Consider the following 15,000-nt stretch of genomic DNA (forward strand, 5'->3'; position numbering starts at 1 on the left):
TGCGTCATATCATGGCTTACATTTATAAAATCGAGCTAAATTTGTCCAACATCGCGGTTGCTCGACAATGCGCCTTATTCGCGCGGCGGCCATATTGGCCATAGACAATAGATTTCGTACCACGAGCCTTGAGTTGAAATGTTTGGGAAAGAGTTTCGGTGCATGCGCAAAACAAATGCTCAATCTCTCTACAATCAACATGGCCGCCTTGTGATTAAGGCCCATTGTCATGGTGGCTTAAATAGCTATTTCTAGGGAATCACCTTTAAACCGCTATTACATATTCTTTGCTTTTCAAACTTTCTAAGCGAAAGACCATCGCTGAAAGTAAACAAAAGTTCAAGGGTTTGGGTCCCCCTAGTTTGCTTCTCTAACTGATGGTTTTTCGCTTCGAAATTAAAAGTCACTTTGACCACACCCGAGGTTCAAAAACATGGCTTTTATATGTATCTTCCATCTTACCAAACCTGTAATTCAGGGATTTCTCCCACTAACACAAACAAATTGGACATCGTTTCATCTTGTCTTTAATACAGGGAAGACAAAGGACCTGATACCCATTGTCTCTGAACAATATGGAAAGTACGGGGTCAAATATTATGGAGTTGCTGTGGTTAAAAAGTCAAACAAAGGGTTTAACTTAAAGTCTCTGAAGGGAAAAAAGTCTTGCCACACTGGAGCTCGACGGACAGCCGGTTGGAGGGTACCCATTGGCTATATGCTTCGCACGGAGTTGATTCCAGCTATTAAGTGCGGGAACCACCTGAATGATTTCCTATCGGCTGCCGACTTTTTCAGCGAGAGCTGCGTACCTGGTAAGTAGTTTTATACTGTATTCTATTTCCCTGCTCAAGTTTTTTTCAATATTATATATTTTATTTAGTCAGCAGTTACAAACATCAAGCGCTTGCTTGATGCATGTAGACACTTTATTTTAATATGTGTGACGGCAAAGAAAAACGTAGGAAAACATTCAAATTGTATTCTTTCATTCGGAAACAAAAAACTAAGTAACGTTGTCAGCCGCCTCCTATACGTTAAAATGAAACTAATTTAATTTAAGAACGTACGCCATCTGAAGGTGTTAATGATCTATTTCATTTTTCAATTTTATTAACAGGTGTTAAAATATACAATACGTCAGGAGAGATTCCCGGAAAACTTTGCGCACTTTGCGCAGGAACTGGGAACACCCAATGCTCCGGAACCACGAGTGAAAACAAGTACGCTGGGTACCATGGCTCCTTCAAGTGTATGGCGGAGGATAAGGGTGATGTAGGATTTGTTAAGCATGTAACCGTAGAAGAAGTTGTGGCTATGGGAGGTTATGGCCTTGCGAGTGATTACCAATACCTGTGCAAAGATGGTAGCAGGAAAGGTATTTGTTTTTCCAATAATAGAGCTAAATACCAGCCGGCCCATTTCTCCAAACTGGAAAGAGAGTAAGGCCTCAGGGAGTAACTTCCGATTAAACAGTGGCATGTAAATTAACAACTAGAATCGGTACAATTTCTCTTAATTCCCTTGCATGAGTAAAGTTTTCTGTGTTGAAGAAAAAAAAAAAATTTTCCCATGTCTGCGTAACTGGGGCTTGACTGGGACAAATATCATTTGAACTGATCAACAAATTCGCACGGCAAACCGAGTACTATGGATTATTGAATGCCAACTGATGCAAAATTTTAGGGCCAAACTGGTTTCAGGTTCAACCGTCTTGTCAAGAGGAAGTTGAATTAAGTTTAACATCTTGGTATCTTCCCTTGAAGTGATGCAATCGGTTTTGAATTGAATTTGTCTTATATTTTCGTCACCAGAGATTGGACAGCACGAGGAATGTTACCTTGGTTTCAACCCCGCACACGCGGTGGTCACGAGGAAAGAAAATTCTGATGTTGACAAAATCGTCACCATTTTGACAAGCATGAGTGAAAATATGGCATCAAGCAAACAGACCCGGGCAAGTTCCAACTTTTTGATTCCACTAAGTATTCCAGTTTAAGTGGTAATTTGATCTTCAAGGACTCCGCCACTGCCCTGGTTGCCATCTCAAAAGAGAAGCGGACTTATAAGGGTTTCCTAGGTGACGATTACCTCAAAGATACCGAAGCAATCAAGTCATGCGACTTCCTTACTTCTTCTCCAGCAACAACGGAAGCAACAACAACAATAACGGAAGCAACAACAACAACAAGAACAACAGCTACCTCCCCAGGAGATGGAACTTTACATGACACGAGTTAGCGCTATTTCTTATTAATGAGGGGTAAACATGTGTCAGGTATGCTGTGTATACTAGTCCTTGCAATGACTGCCAACGTGAGTATAATATCGGACAAACCAAACGTCAGTTTGGCGTGCGTTTAAAGGAGCATGAAAGAGCACTATTCCTTTGCATAAAAAAGTGAAGCTTTGTCGTAACATGCCTGTCAGACCAACCATAAAATTGGGTGAGATATATCATTCAAACGTTATCACCGCCATCTAGCGGCACTATCAACGCCTTTCATTGGAATCTTGGCACATTAATTCCGCCCACGCTCCTTCAAAACGTGATCATGGCGGTTTTTTCAAGTTTTACCCTACACCTATTTACACCTTATTGATAAGAGGTGACGCTCATTAGTGATCGTATGAAAGAAGTACTATAAAATCTTTAGATCACCCCTAGAGAAGACACTAGGCAGAAGTATCGAAACGTGGTCTTCAATCGTAATTTTTAAAAGTGCATTCATTTTAAGCTGAGTGGAGCAGCATAAAACTATGTTACATTTACTTTCCCAGCGATTGGTAACCGGAATTATCTTTATACTGTAGTCGAAATTTTCCTTTTATTAACACTGATTTCATTTTATTTGAGCAATGGGCTGGATTTTGTGAGGATTTTTATCTCACCGAATTGAGCCATTTTAATCTCAGAACTTCCCACTGCTGCGATATCTCCAAACCCATATCCCACAATGCTGGAAGGGGATAAACTGACATTGACTTGCAAAGCCAATGAAGTTACATCGCAAATCAAGTGGAAGAAGAATAACGTTTTGAAGATTCCAAGGGCCAACATCACTGAAAACGGTGACAGCAGCATACTCATTATTGAAAAAGTTGAAGTTTCTGACAGTGGTGAATATTCATGCCAAGCACTGAACAAAGCAGGCTCTGCGTCCTCTTCTGTTGATATCGAAATAAGAGGTAAAATTGTCACCGATGCAGAATTGTGTAGTTGTCTAATAGTGGTTGGGAAATATAACAATTTGCTTTTATTAATTAATTAATTGACTAATTAATTAATTAATTAATTAATTAAGGTGACTAAACACATGTTTGATCACTTATACTTACATTTCTGCCAAATTTATTCAGTTGGAAGCTCAAACTTGATCACTGATAAGTGCTACCACGAAAGTTTATATTTTTGACAGTCAATGTTCTCTACAAGCTCTTACCGTGGTCAAGACAAGTTGACACATTGTCTCTGTACAGCAGTTTTTAAGCTTAAAAGAACGGGGCTGTTTGTACCACGCTTTAAATGTTCCAAAAGAGCCCCTCCCCCATTCAATATTGTCTGTTTGTAGTCAAAGATCACATGAATAGACCAATTTCGATTTATTAAAATTCAGTCCTAAACAAAAGACATCATCTCGAGGCTCTGGGGATTAAACTCATACAAATCCTTACATTTATTCCCCAGAGCCTCGAGCTGATGCCTTTTGTTTAGGACTGAACTTTAATATATCGAAATTAGTCTATTACGAAACAACATTGTTTGGGGGAGGGGAAAATTGGGTAGCCTAGCAAGGACAAAGAGTTAAGAATGATAGCTAATGACGGAATAGGGGGTTGAAAGGGCCAATGTGTAAACAATTTTGTCCCCGACTGTAGAATAAAACAAGGCCTAACTGATGATTTTTCCTCAATGAATGAGTTGCCAGTGATCGGATCCCTGCTTTATACGCAAAGGGTACTGCGATCGCCAGGGGGCCAACATTCCAAGTCGCTGTAAGAAAATGTATAGCGGAAAATTCTTTTCACGTCCAAAAAACGAATTTGGAGGGAGATCAACGCTTTTGTTTCTACATTTTATTCAGAAATCGATCTGGGCAATGTTGACACGTGTCAAGTGTCAAGTTTTTGTTTGAATTACCTTGAAATATGAGATATAATTTGCTAGCGTAATGTCATAAGGTTTATTGTGAAATGGTCTTGAAATATTTAAAAATAGGGTATAAATCTGGAGGAAATAACTCAAAAAAGCCTTTTAAGTGGCATTTACGTATATATAGCGGGCTGGCTTTTCTAAACTCAGCAATTCAAATAATATTGCAAATATGCCTAGTGGCAATCATTGTGCTGTGTTGGGTTGTGACAAAGATCGAAGGTACCCAGAAAAGCAGAAGATTCTTCCTCTCGTTGAAATATTAAGATTTTACTCGCCCTCGAATAACATAGATCATTTGTCGTGGGCTGCTGGCTAGAGCTATTAATCCTGACCAAGTCAAGGTATCAATGCGTACAAAGGTATGTTCAAATCATTTTGTACGTGGTTACAGAACCTCTGAATGTCCTACCGAACACCTTCGTATATAGAAGAGTCCGATTGTGAGAGTAAACCTCAAAGACCTGCTGCAAAGATCAGATCTACAGAGAACTAGTATATGGAGATGACGCTTTTCACGAATTGTTTGAAGTTGAAGCTTGACAAAATTGCTTGGTTCCAGTCACTGTGACTTTACTACTTGTAGATGGTAGTTTGACAGAAGCAATTTTTTTTTTTTTAACAGTTGAGGCATATCGAAATCAATTGAAACATAGAACCTACCTCGAGGCAGATTAGGAGATTGAAATATGGTTTGCTGGATTGTAAGCATCGTAATACATTGAAGTGATTCAGGGATTCATGTACCCACAGAGTTTGAAGAAAATAAAAGCGGCTCAAAAACCGTTGGATTTTTCTCAATCAAACTATAACTTAACCTATGGATTTCCTCATGTTTCTCATCAGTCCTTTCATCCCTCCAGAGAGCAACAGCTTTGTAAAGTTCAGTTCTGGGACCTGTACTCTACCTTCTATATACCGCGCCACTTGCGAAAGTGATAAGATCTTATGGCTTGGATTATCATCTATACGCCGACGATACTCAGTTATATTTTGCATTCAAATCGGCGGATGTGGACGCTACTAAATCGAGGGTCGAGAACTGCATTTCTGCTATTTGTCGTTGGATGGATCTTAATGAATTGAAGCTAAACCACGACAAAACGGAGGTCATGCTCATCCACTCAAAGTATCGTCCCTCTCCATCCTTTCAGTCCCTATGTGTTGGTGATGAGAGCGTGGCTGCCTCTCAGTCGGCAAGGAGTCTTGGTGTTATCTTTGATGAGCACATGTCTTTTCATGCACATGTGTCTAGCATCTGTAGTTCATCATTTTATCATCTCAGGAACTTATCTAGAATTAGGAAGTATCTCACTAAAGAATCTGCAGCAGTTGTTGTTCACGCATTTGTCACATCGAAACTAGATTATTGTAATGCATTATTATATGGCCTGCCTAAATATCAGTTACAAAGATTGCAGTATGTACAAAACACGGCGGCTAGAGTTGTGTTGCAAATGAGTAGGTTTCAGCATATCACACCTGTTTTGTGCGAGCTTCACTGGCTGCCGATTCAATACCGTATTATTTTCAAGATTCTGCTTTTAGTGTATAAAGCACTGAATGGGATATCGCCTAGCTATTTAGCTCAGAAACTGCATTATTGTTCTCATATTAGATCAATGAGGTCTGTTAGTAATGAACTTTTAATGCAACCTAGATCGTATACCAAGACTTATGGAGACAGAGCATTTGCTGTTCATGCACCAAGAGAATGGAACCTAATACCCTATGAAATTCGGAAGTCCAACAACATTTCGACTTTTAAAAGATCACTTAAGACGTACTTGTTTAGCAAATTTAGTAATAATAGATCATTGTTTCTATAGATTTGTATATATTCCTTTAGTTTTAATTTTTCCCTTTTTAATCATTGTAATCTCGAGTTTTAATAAGATAACCTAAGACGTACTTGTTTAGTAAATTTAGTAATAACAGATCATTGTTTCTATTGATTTGCATATATTGCTTTATTTTAATTTTTCCTTTTTTTTTAATCATTGTAAATATAATAGAATATGATTGTAAATTTGTAAATATTTATTGATAATGTTGTTTATATACATGATTGTAAAGCACCTTGAACATAGGATAAGAGCGCTATAGAAATAAAGTTATTATTATTATATTCAAAAACCGTTGGATTTTTCTCAATCAAACTATAACTTAACCTATGGATTTCCTCATGTTTCTCATCAGTCCTTTCATCCCTCCAGAGAGCAACAGCTTTGTAAAGACAATTTCCATCTGCAGTCTGCAGTCTCTGACAACGACTTCCCTGTTTTAAGGTCGTAAATTTTCTAGAAGCCATAATTCGTTGACGCAAGACGTAACTAATCAGAAAACACCCTATACACACGAAAATACAATTTAATGGCTTTATTGAGTTACTTACTTCAGATTTATATCAAATTTTGTTATATTTCGAGACCATAACGTGATGTCAACATTTCAAAATAAACCTTATGCAAGCAAGGACGTTAATCAGTAAATGTTATTTCATATTTCACGGTTATTCAAACATAAACTTACATTTTCCACGCGTCAACATTGCCCCAATCGATTTCTGATAAAACAGGGTCGAAAGAACCGTTGATCTCTGCCGATAATCGTTTTTTTGGACTTCGAAATAATTTTCGCTATACATTTTCTTACAGCCCCTTGCAATTTTTGCTCCCTGGCGATCCCAGAACCCTTTGCGTATAAAGCAGAGATCCGATTACTGGAAACTCATTCATTATGCAAAATTCGCTCATTAATTTTCTTTGCAGCTTAAAATAATAGAAATAAAGTATCTTTAACAGCTGTTTTTCATAATTCGCTGGTAGACGTTGTTCAATTCATCACAATCCCAGCAACTAGATTTATAGATAACTTTGGACATAAAAGATCTATCTAATCTTGCCAATGGCCAACCAATTTTTACAGTTTTTAGATAATTGCCATAATAACATCAAATTCACAATTGAATTTGAGGAAAGAACTTGAGGAAAGTAGTGAAATCCATTTTCTGGATATTCTTCTTAAACGCAATCAACACAATTTATCAGCTTCTGTTTATCGTAAGAAAACTTTTACGGGGCCTTATACCAAATGGTATTCACAACTAGGAAATACAAAATCAACCTTATCCGCACAGTTGTTTTCGTTGTTATGGTATTTTTTCGCCTCTTTTTTTATCGCAACCAAACTGTGCCTTCCACTCTTGAATGACGTCATAAGAACACGTGATGTTTTTTTTTCTTTTTTGGAGCGAGTTGAGTTTCGAGAGTCGAGTCAAGTCACAACCATCTAACGTTGAGTTTATAATACAGTCCTGTGGTGTGATATAACGAGCCAGTGCAATAAGAATGCCATTTGAGCACACATACAGAATGGTTATCCAGTAGGTATCGCAAGCTTTAATAGTAATGATGTTTCAGGAAGACAACAGCAAAATGCTGAACGCCCAACAACGGTACCTAAAAAGATAATTTACATAGTCCAACCCTACTTGGGTTTACAAAGTTATGTTTACCGTTCCATCGATCTTAACAGTGCTTTTTAATAGTACGCTCAACATCACGTCCTTTTTCCCGTATAAGGACAGATCAGCTCGATCTTGTATGTACAAAAGTATCTACAAAGCTAGTTGCTGGGATTGTAATTAATATTACATTGGTAAGACCTTGTTCAGTTTTTCGAAAATTCAGTTTTTTTTGTTTTAATTTTCATTGTTATTATTATTATTATTATTATTATTATTATTATTTTATTATTACTTTATTAATTTTATTTTTAACTTTTTTTTTCTTTTTATAGACGACGCATAAATAGTCGGAACTATTTTAATTCCAAATTTCTTTGAAATCTAGTGACGTGTACGGGGTTTGCGAAAAATTTAGCAAAATAGCCAGGAGTTCTCGGTCCCTTGAAAATTTTTGTATCTTCCAGCGCTTTCCTATATGATACTTCTGGATGCATAATCCTTAAAACTCGCTTCTGAACACTCTCGATTTGATCAGACAAATAGACTGGTAAAATAAAATGGAAAGCTTGAGAGGCATATTTCCAGAGAAAACGAATAGATGCGCAGTAAAATTGAATCAGAGAAATGCGGTCAATACCAGCGCTCTTAAGTTGCCTAAGCAAACAAATTCTCTGTGAGGCTTCCGCAGAAATTTTTTCAACATGCTCATCCCACTTTAGGTCATCCCCTTTTGAAATAACTAATATTTTAGCCGATTTAACGATTTCACTAAATAACTGGGAGTTTTGACAATTTGTTCTCCTCATTTGCGATCGTCCAGATGTTTTAGTTCAAGCATTGCCATGAGTTCACCTTATACTGACAGAATTTTTGCTCGGGTTGGAAACAGTTATAAATATGTAAAAAAAAAAGAGTTGGGATTAGAGTTTACCAATTATGGTTGTAGAGTACATTAATGCAATAGCTGTTTCGTTGGAGAACTCACCCAAAACAATACAGTGAAAAGAAAAGTTGACTTTTCTGAATTCTTTTTTTGATAGGGCTCCAAGAACAAAGACCAGGTAGGTCTTTGTTCCACCGTGTAGTCTGTTAATAATCAATATGTGAGCAAAAACTTGATGGGACTTCACGGGTGTCTACTCACGCAGTTCTTAGCAGGTTTTTTATGTGTTCACGAATCCAGGAAGCGATTATGGCTGGATGACCTAGGTGTTTTTAGGCGAATGATCTGGCGTATTGGATTAACTTATGATTTATGAGCTGGCTGTTTTGCCACAAACTAGTGCAGCAAGATCTAGTCCTGTCCTTTCCTGGTTGGACTGGGTTCCTTTAAGCTCCAATAAATGAAGAAGAGTACCAATTCTCTCACTCCATATTCAGCCTCGAATGACATATATCATGTAAAAAAAAAATTTCATCCATTCATGATTCTGTTTTTTACAGCTATAGAGTGGTATTACATCGTCGGCCCTTTGTCTGCTGTGGTGTTATCAGCATTAATCGTTTGGTACCTTTGCAAACGACAGATGACAGGTACACATCACTAATCTTAAGTTAAAGAGTCTTACATTTTTCTATGTAGGTATTTGTGATCTCGTGGAGCAGTGTAGTACATTTGAAGGGCTATTGTCTCTCTTTTTAGTGGTGGTAGTATTAGTAGTAGTGGTAGTGGTAGTGGTAGTGGTAGTGGTAGTGGTAGTGGTAGTGGTAGTGGTAGTGGTAGTGGTAGTGGTAGTGGTAGTGGTAGTGGTAGAGGTGGTAGTAGTAGGCTGAACTAAAGAATTCGCAATTTCTTTCGTTGTCATGAAAAAGCCAGCCCTTCTCTTCAGCATAAAATCATGTTTACTATATATAATGTCCGTCCTCAAATAACGTGGTCTAGTCATCCGCACCGAGTATATTTCCTTTTTTTTTCTTCACATGATCTTTCCGCCCCTATACTGAGCAGCCACAGCGAGGTAAGTCAATTATTATTTTTGGTCACTCCACTTGTAATACACAATAATGAAATTCTGAAAGAAATAAACGCCTTTGCGCAGTCATTCTGATCTCATATACATCTCATTTGTCTAAAGTGAACGTAAACGGTAATACTAGAATCTCCAATGACTTCGAAATTTGGTCGTAAAAGGTTTTTCCAAAGAGATAAAAATGACTTAATCAATCTTAAAAACAAGAAAAAAAAAAAACTAGTCAATTACTGGTGCAGACGGGTTAACGACAAGCATTTTCTCATTCCACAAAATTAGATAGATCCTCTACGAGTTCAACCAAGGTCATCTACCGCTTCTTCTATTGCTTGTGTTTTTGTATAGGGACAATTTTATACTATATTCGATTTTCTTTTTCCGTTTTCCGTCTTGTAAGCAATTTATCTGTGAGATATTATATTGATTTATCTTCTATCTTTTTTTTTTTGACAACTTATTTTTCAACCCCATATTCCACAATACAACCCTACTTTATAATATACTGCACTGCACTACAACGCACTACACTACACATTAGCTAATTAGAGAGCTTAAGCACGAGACGTTTTTTCTCTACACGGACGTTGGCCGGAAGTGATTTTCCAAAAAAAAAAAAAAATTGGTGTCACACGTCCCAAACATCAAGTCACAAACATCAACGCTGGGTATTTGCTGTCCGTGGAAAGGTAAGTTAATTTGATGTGGAATAATTAATTTATTCATTGATTTTTCTTGTGTTCCTGTGTATATACTGGACCATCAACTTTATATTTCCTGTCATTTACCAAAGAAATTTGCCTTAATCAGTTCTCCACATGATGAAAAGAGCGCTGCGAACGCCGTTACTGAAAGCCTTCAAAAGAAAAAGAAAAGAGTAAGTACTAGTCCTTTAAAAATATATATGCTTTCCTTGAGAGGTACCTCTGTATGTGCTTGTGTTTTTTCTCTGGGGTCTTAAATTTTAATGCACTGGCAACATGTGGTAATGGTAAGGCAACGATTTCAAAAAGATCGTGCTAGAATTTGTAAAATTAAATGACCGTGAAGTTTACTTTCTTTTTCTGTAACCCTTCTTTGTTCAATAAGTGTCATTTTCTTTTCTTTGCAGAAATGTGGCAATGGCTCGGGCTGATCAGCGAACACTGGATGATCATGAATGCGAGAAGTGAACCTTGCACTTAGCAAGACAATTTCAGCAAATGCTGCTTTATAGACACCCTGAAAAATTCAGGTGGCTCCAACGGGATTCGAACCCAGGACCTCTGCGATGGCGGTGCAATGCTCTACCAACTGAGCTATGAAGCCACACAGTTGGGAGCAGGTCAATTTGTTGGGCTCATTTGTTGTGGTGAAGGACTTTATGAATGAAATTAATTGAATGTATATTTGAAGTGCTTGTAAAAGACGAATGAGAGAATTGAATTGTCCAGCCAAGTGCGAGGATCACTTCAAATATATATTCATTTTATTGCCTGATAAATCATGTTTTTCAATAAAAGCGATGCGTAATAGACAGAAGTACTTTTCTTTTTTTGCCGACAAGGACAGGAGGATTGGTGCCGTGCAAGAGGGATTATGGGTATGAGTGTCAGATATATGTAGTAGGCCGTTAAGATTTAAAAACCATTGTAGGACAACAACAATTCAGCTCCCAAGTTGAAGTTTGATTTAAGTGTGTATTGTTAGTTTTCATTATTCGTTACCGTAACTCAGCCCACGTATTTAGTGACACCGCAGTTGTTGGGGCTATACGTTCCCTTTTTTCCATAAAGTGTTTTTGGATTTTGGTATACAGCGGTGTCGCACAAGTTTACATAACTGCGAATTGGTTTTTCTCTGAGGACACATGTCTGAATTGTGAGGTATGGTGAGCAATATTTAATTTGTCACTGTTCCTACAGTAAACAGGCGTATGAGGTTTTTGCTGACCTATATGCCCCTGTATCTACTGTGTTGTATGCGTCTCATTCATTTGGTAGTGAAGGCAAAATTTTAGTTATATTCAGGATCTATTCCGGATACCGGGAAACATCTCACATCCAATTCATAATGCGTGTAGTTAAATTGAAGTTTTCAAGCCGTGTTCTCTTACAACAAGAGTTTATCCTTTCATATCAATCCTGGATTGTAACTTTTTAAAAGCATATGACATTTCTTTCTAAAGAAATGTTGATTCTGTCTTAAGAAAGAATCAAAACTACTTCACAGCTAGCGAAATCACTAACGTGAAATGCTCAATGCAAGCAAGTCAAGTCACGGACGTCGGTCTCAACCCAGTCTCTCTACGGCTACTTGGCAAACGTCTTGTGCATAACCTCTCTACTGTATATTCTACGTATGACGCCCCCTTCTGTAAATAGCATTGCAATAACTAACCACAAGCAAGGGAGGATGACTATAGAGAACACATCTCCATGCCTCATCTATTTTTATCTTCGCGCCATGGTCGCACAGCCAATGACACCCAATCAGGTGTCTTCCTCCAAATAGGCGCGCATCTTGACCACGGGTTAAATTGAGATTGAAAAAAATTATCATTTTGAATTCTCTTGACTTCCTGCATCAAATAACCAAACCAATGACGCTTTTGGAAACTTGCTGTGACAAAATGAAAAACAGTTTTGGCGAGCGGCAACCAACCCACCATTGGAAAATGATGGAACTAACACTCAACATTTCTGGATTAAAGATCACAAGGTGCCGCGGAAGAACATGAAATGGAGGTGTTGAATGTTGAAGTGGACTCATGGGAAATAGCACGTCGCCAGATTGCACTTGAGGAGGTCATTGGTTCAGGAGCATTTGGAACAGTTTGGCGAGCAACCTTGAGTCGTGAAAATGGAAAACCAGGCATACGTTTTGTTGCAGCAAAGTGCTTTTCTCGTAAGTACGATTCGGCTTTGTTAATTTATAGTTTCCATCGGATACCTTTCAGTTAAATAGGTATCACAAGTGCTTTAATGAACTGCCTGTCACGTCGAATCTTACAAAGCCTCGTTCAACATGCACGATAAAAATGTGTCGTAACAGAAAGAAAAACAAATCTCCATTGCTATGTTTTATGAAAGGGTGCAGCAAAAATCTTCAATTCTTAAACAACTCTTTCATAATCTACCCACCTTTATCTTAACCTTGAAACAAATGCGGAGATTACCAAAATAGATCACCTTCTCCTAACAGGTTCCTAATCCTTCATTGCAAGTGTAAAAAGATATTTTGTTCTTTAACTTTTATTTCAAGCTTCCATGGCGACGTCTTGCCTCAAATACACCAGATTTTTACCCTCGCTGCACATTAAGGGATAAAGTTCCTCATAAAATTCATAAATAAATAATGCTTTTAACCATTTATAGAGCCTATTTTCCATTGCTAAATTGCAGTTTAACATTAAATACCGTATAAGATGGTTAAATACCCCCAACTGGTTGACAGAGTAAAGATTTTAATCGATCAAGCATATTCGATTCTCCCTAAGCGTTGGAGCCCCAAAAACTGAATCAGGAGCAGGGGTAGCTTAATTGACTGGTGCGCTTCTTTGACAGCCAAACGTCACAACTTCGATTCTCAGCGACTTAAAAGTCTGCATGTTTTAACACCTTCCTTTAACTTGTGTAGCTGTAGTTCTAATTATCTGTAAAATGGAGTAAGAAGCGCACCATCGGCTTCCATTGATATCAGCCTCCTATGCCAATGAACTACCGGCATTAAAAAGATGGACTTACTTTTATCACAATGCTTCATGACGTAAAGAAAATGAGACAAAGACAAGTCTGGGAAATTAAAACAACCGTGTTATTAATAGTTCAATTGAGGAGGTAGAAATACATGAAACACCTCAACAAGTCATGTGTCCAATCTTATTGTACCCTGGTGTCATTTATTGTAGCCACATCTGGAGATGAAGGAAAAGTCGCTCTGATGAGAGAAATCGGGTTGGGCAAACTTATTGGAGACAGCCCTCAGCCGAATATTGTTCAATTCATTGGCTGTGTCACCACCCAAAGTAAGGATCTTATTGCAACTGCTAAACTGTAGAAACAGCTGTGAGAAATTTGCAGCAATAATAAAAGACCGCTAGTGAAAACCTTATCAATCGATGATATTCAGGGCTAAATTTGTCCATTTAAGCAAATTGTTTGGGTAATTCTAGCCCATTTTTGCCGTGTTACACGAGTAACGAGATAATGGCCGTTTTCACCACATTTCCCAAGTACAAATTAAACCCTCTTAACGTCAAGTTCATTTTCAACAATTGCATAGCATAAGGTCAAGAAACAGAAAAACAGAACAATTTTCAAAATAGGTGAATCATCAAAGCAATGCCATGGAATAATTACAAAAGATATGAACTTTGTTTTTCAATCTGAAATACAAACCCTTGAAGCTGATAGTTTTAGTAAAAATGCGAATGGTTGGCTATATAAAACGGTCACGTGCCTTATTTCACACTTCTAAAGAGAACCCACGTGGAGCTTCTTCATACAAGAAAGTTTTTGAGGCTTTGGTTTATTTATTTATTTTTATTTGCAATTATTATTATTAATTTATTCTTTTGTGCAAGAAACTGGCTCAGGCTGCAAAGACCAAAAGGGAGAGACAAACAATTTAAAGGAATTGTACATTTTGCATGACAATTGTATATTTTATCTTAAAAATATGTTACAAATTTTTAATCATCTCTTACCCACTATACTTTCGTCATATTAAAAATCCAGCCCTTACTATCTTTTTTTTTTTTTCATCATAGAAAGTTCTTCACAGATATGTGGAAATTATGAGTAACGTTGATCAATGTTTTTTTTAGTTATTATTTAATTCATGTCTTTTTTTTTTTCTCACTTTTAAATTCATTCTTGGGTAACATGACCTTTAACTTGGGAAATGTGTAGATAGTCGCCCTTTTCTTCATTCTCATCCCCTCTGCTCATCGAAGGTGAGCCGCTAATATGCGATGCTGACAAAGGTGGTTGGCTAAACTGTGATCTTCCAACACAGAGCCACGCAAATACTGCTTTATTTGTTTACTTCTTAAAAGCGTCTAAACGTAATAATGATAGAGCCCATATCCACCTTTCCAAGAAGCTAATAGTTTGAATGCAGCATTATAGAAGTTGTCCAAACTCTGTGTAACCTTTACAGTACAGCCAATTTTAATCATGGAGTACTTACCCTGTGGGGATCTTCTGGGGTACCTGAGAAAAAGCCGTGGAATTTTCGACAAACATTATTGCGGAAAACTAGCAGTAGCGCCACTGAAGACCTATGACCTAATGTCATTTTCAAACCAGATTGCTACTGGAATGGTGTTCCTGGCATCCAGAGGGGTATGTGACACGAAACAAGCATGTCATACGATGTGATAATATTGTTGCTTATTGTAATCTTTCACAGATTAAGATTGTATCTAC

General features: G+C 37.6%; 1 protein-coding gene, 1 non-coding gene and 1 pseudogene across 2 annotated transcripts in view; 2 read left to right on the forward strand and 1 right to left on the reverse strand.

The window, feature by feature from the left end:
• Positions 1-10,774, forward strand: part of LOC137968301 (melanotransferrin-like) — an 18,247-nt pseudogene extending 7,473 nt beyond the window's left edge.
• Positions 9,574-15,000, forward strand: part of LOC137967303 (tyrosine kinase receptor Cad96Ca-like) — a 9,577-nt gene continuing 4,150 nt past the window's right edge. Inside the window, exons 1-4 of the mRNA XM_068813822.1 lie at positions 9,574-9,580; positions 12,282-12,475; positions 13,479-13,595; positions 14,732-14,916. Coding sequence (XP_068669923.1) covers positions 12,310-12,475; positions 13,479-13,595; positions 14,732-14,916 — 468 coding nt within the window. The 5' untranslated portion in view covers positions 9,574-9,580; positions 12,282-12,309. The remainder of the gene's footprint in view (positions 9,581-12,281; positions 12,476-13,478; positions 13,596-14,731; positions 14,917-15,000) is intronic.
• Trnag-gcc (transfer RNA glycine (anticodon GCC)) lies at positions 10,825-10,897 on the reverse strand. Its single transcript has one exon. It is a non-coding gene; the product is annotated as a tRNA-Gly (tRNA).

The sequence above is a fragment of the Montipora foliosa genome, chromosome 8 (assembly GCF_036669935.1).
Source record: "Montipora foliosa isolate CH-2021 chromosome 8, ASM3666993v2, whole genome shotgun sequence".
NCBI classification, from domain to species: domain Eukaryota; kingdom Metazoa; phylum Cnidaria; class Anthozoa; order Scleractinia; family Acroporidae; genus Montipora; species Montipora foliosa.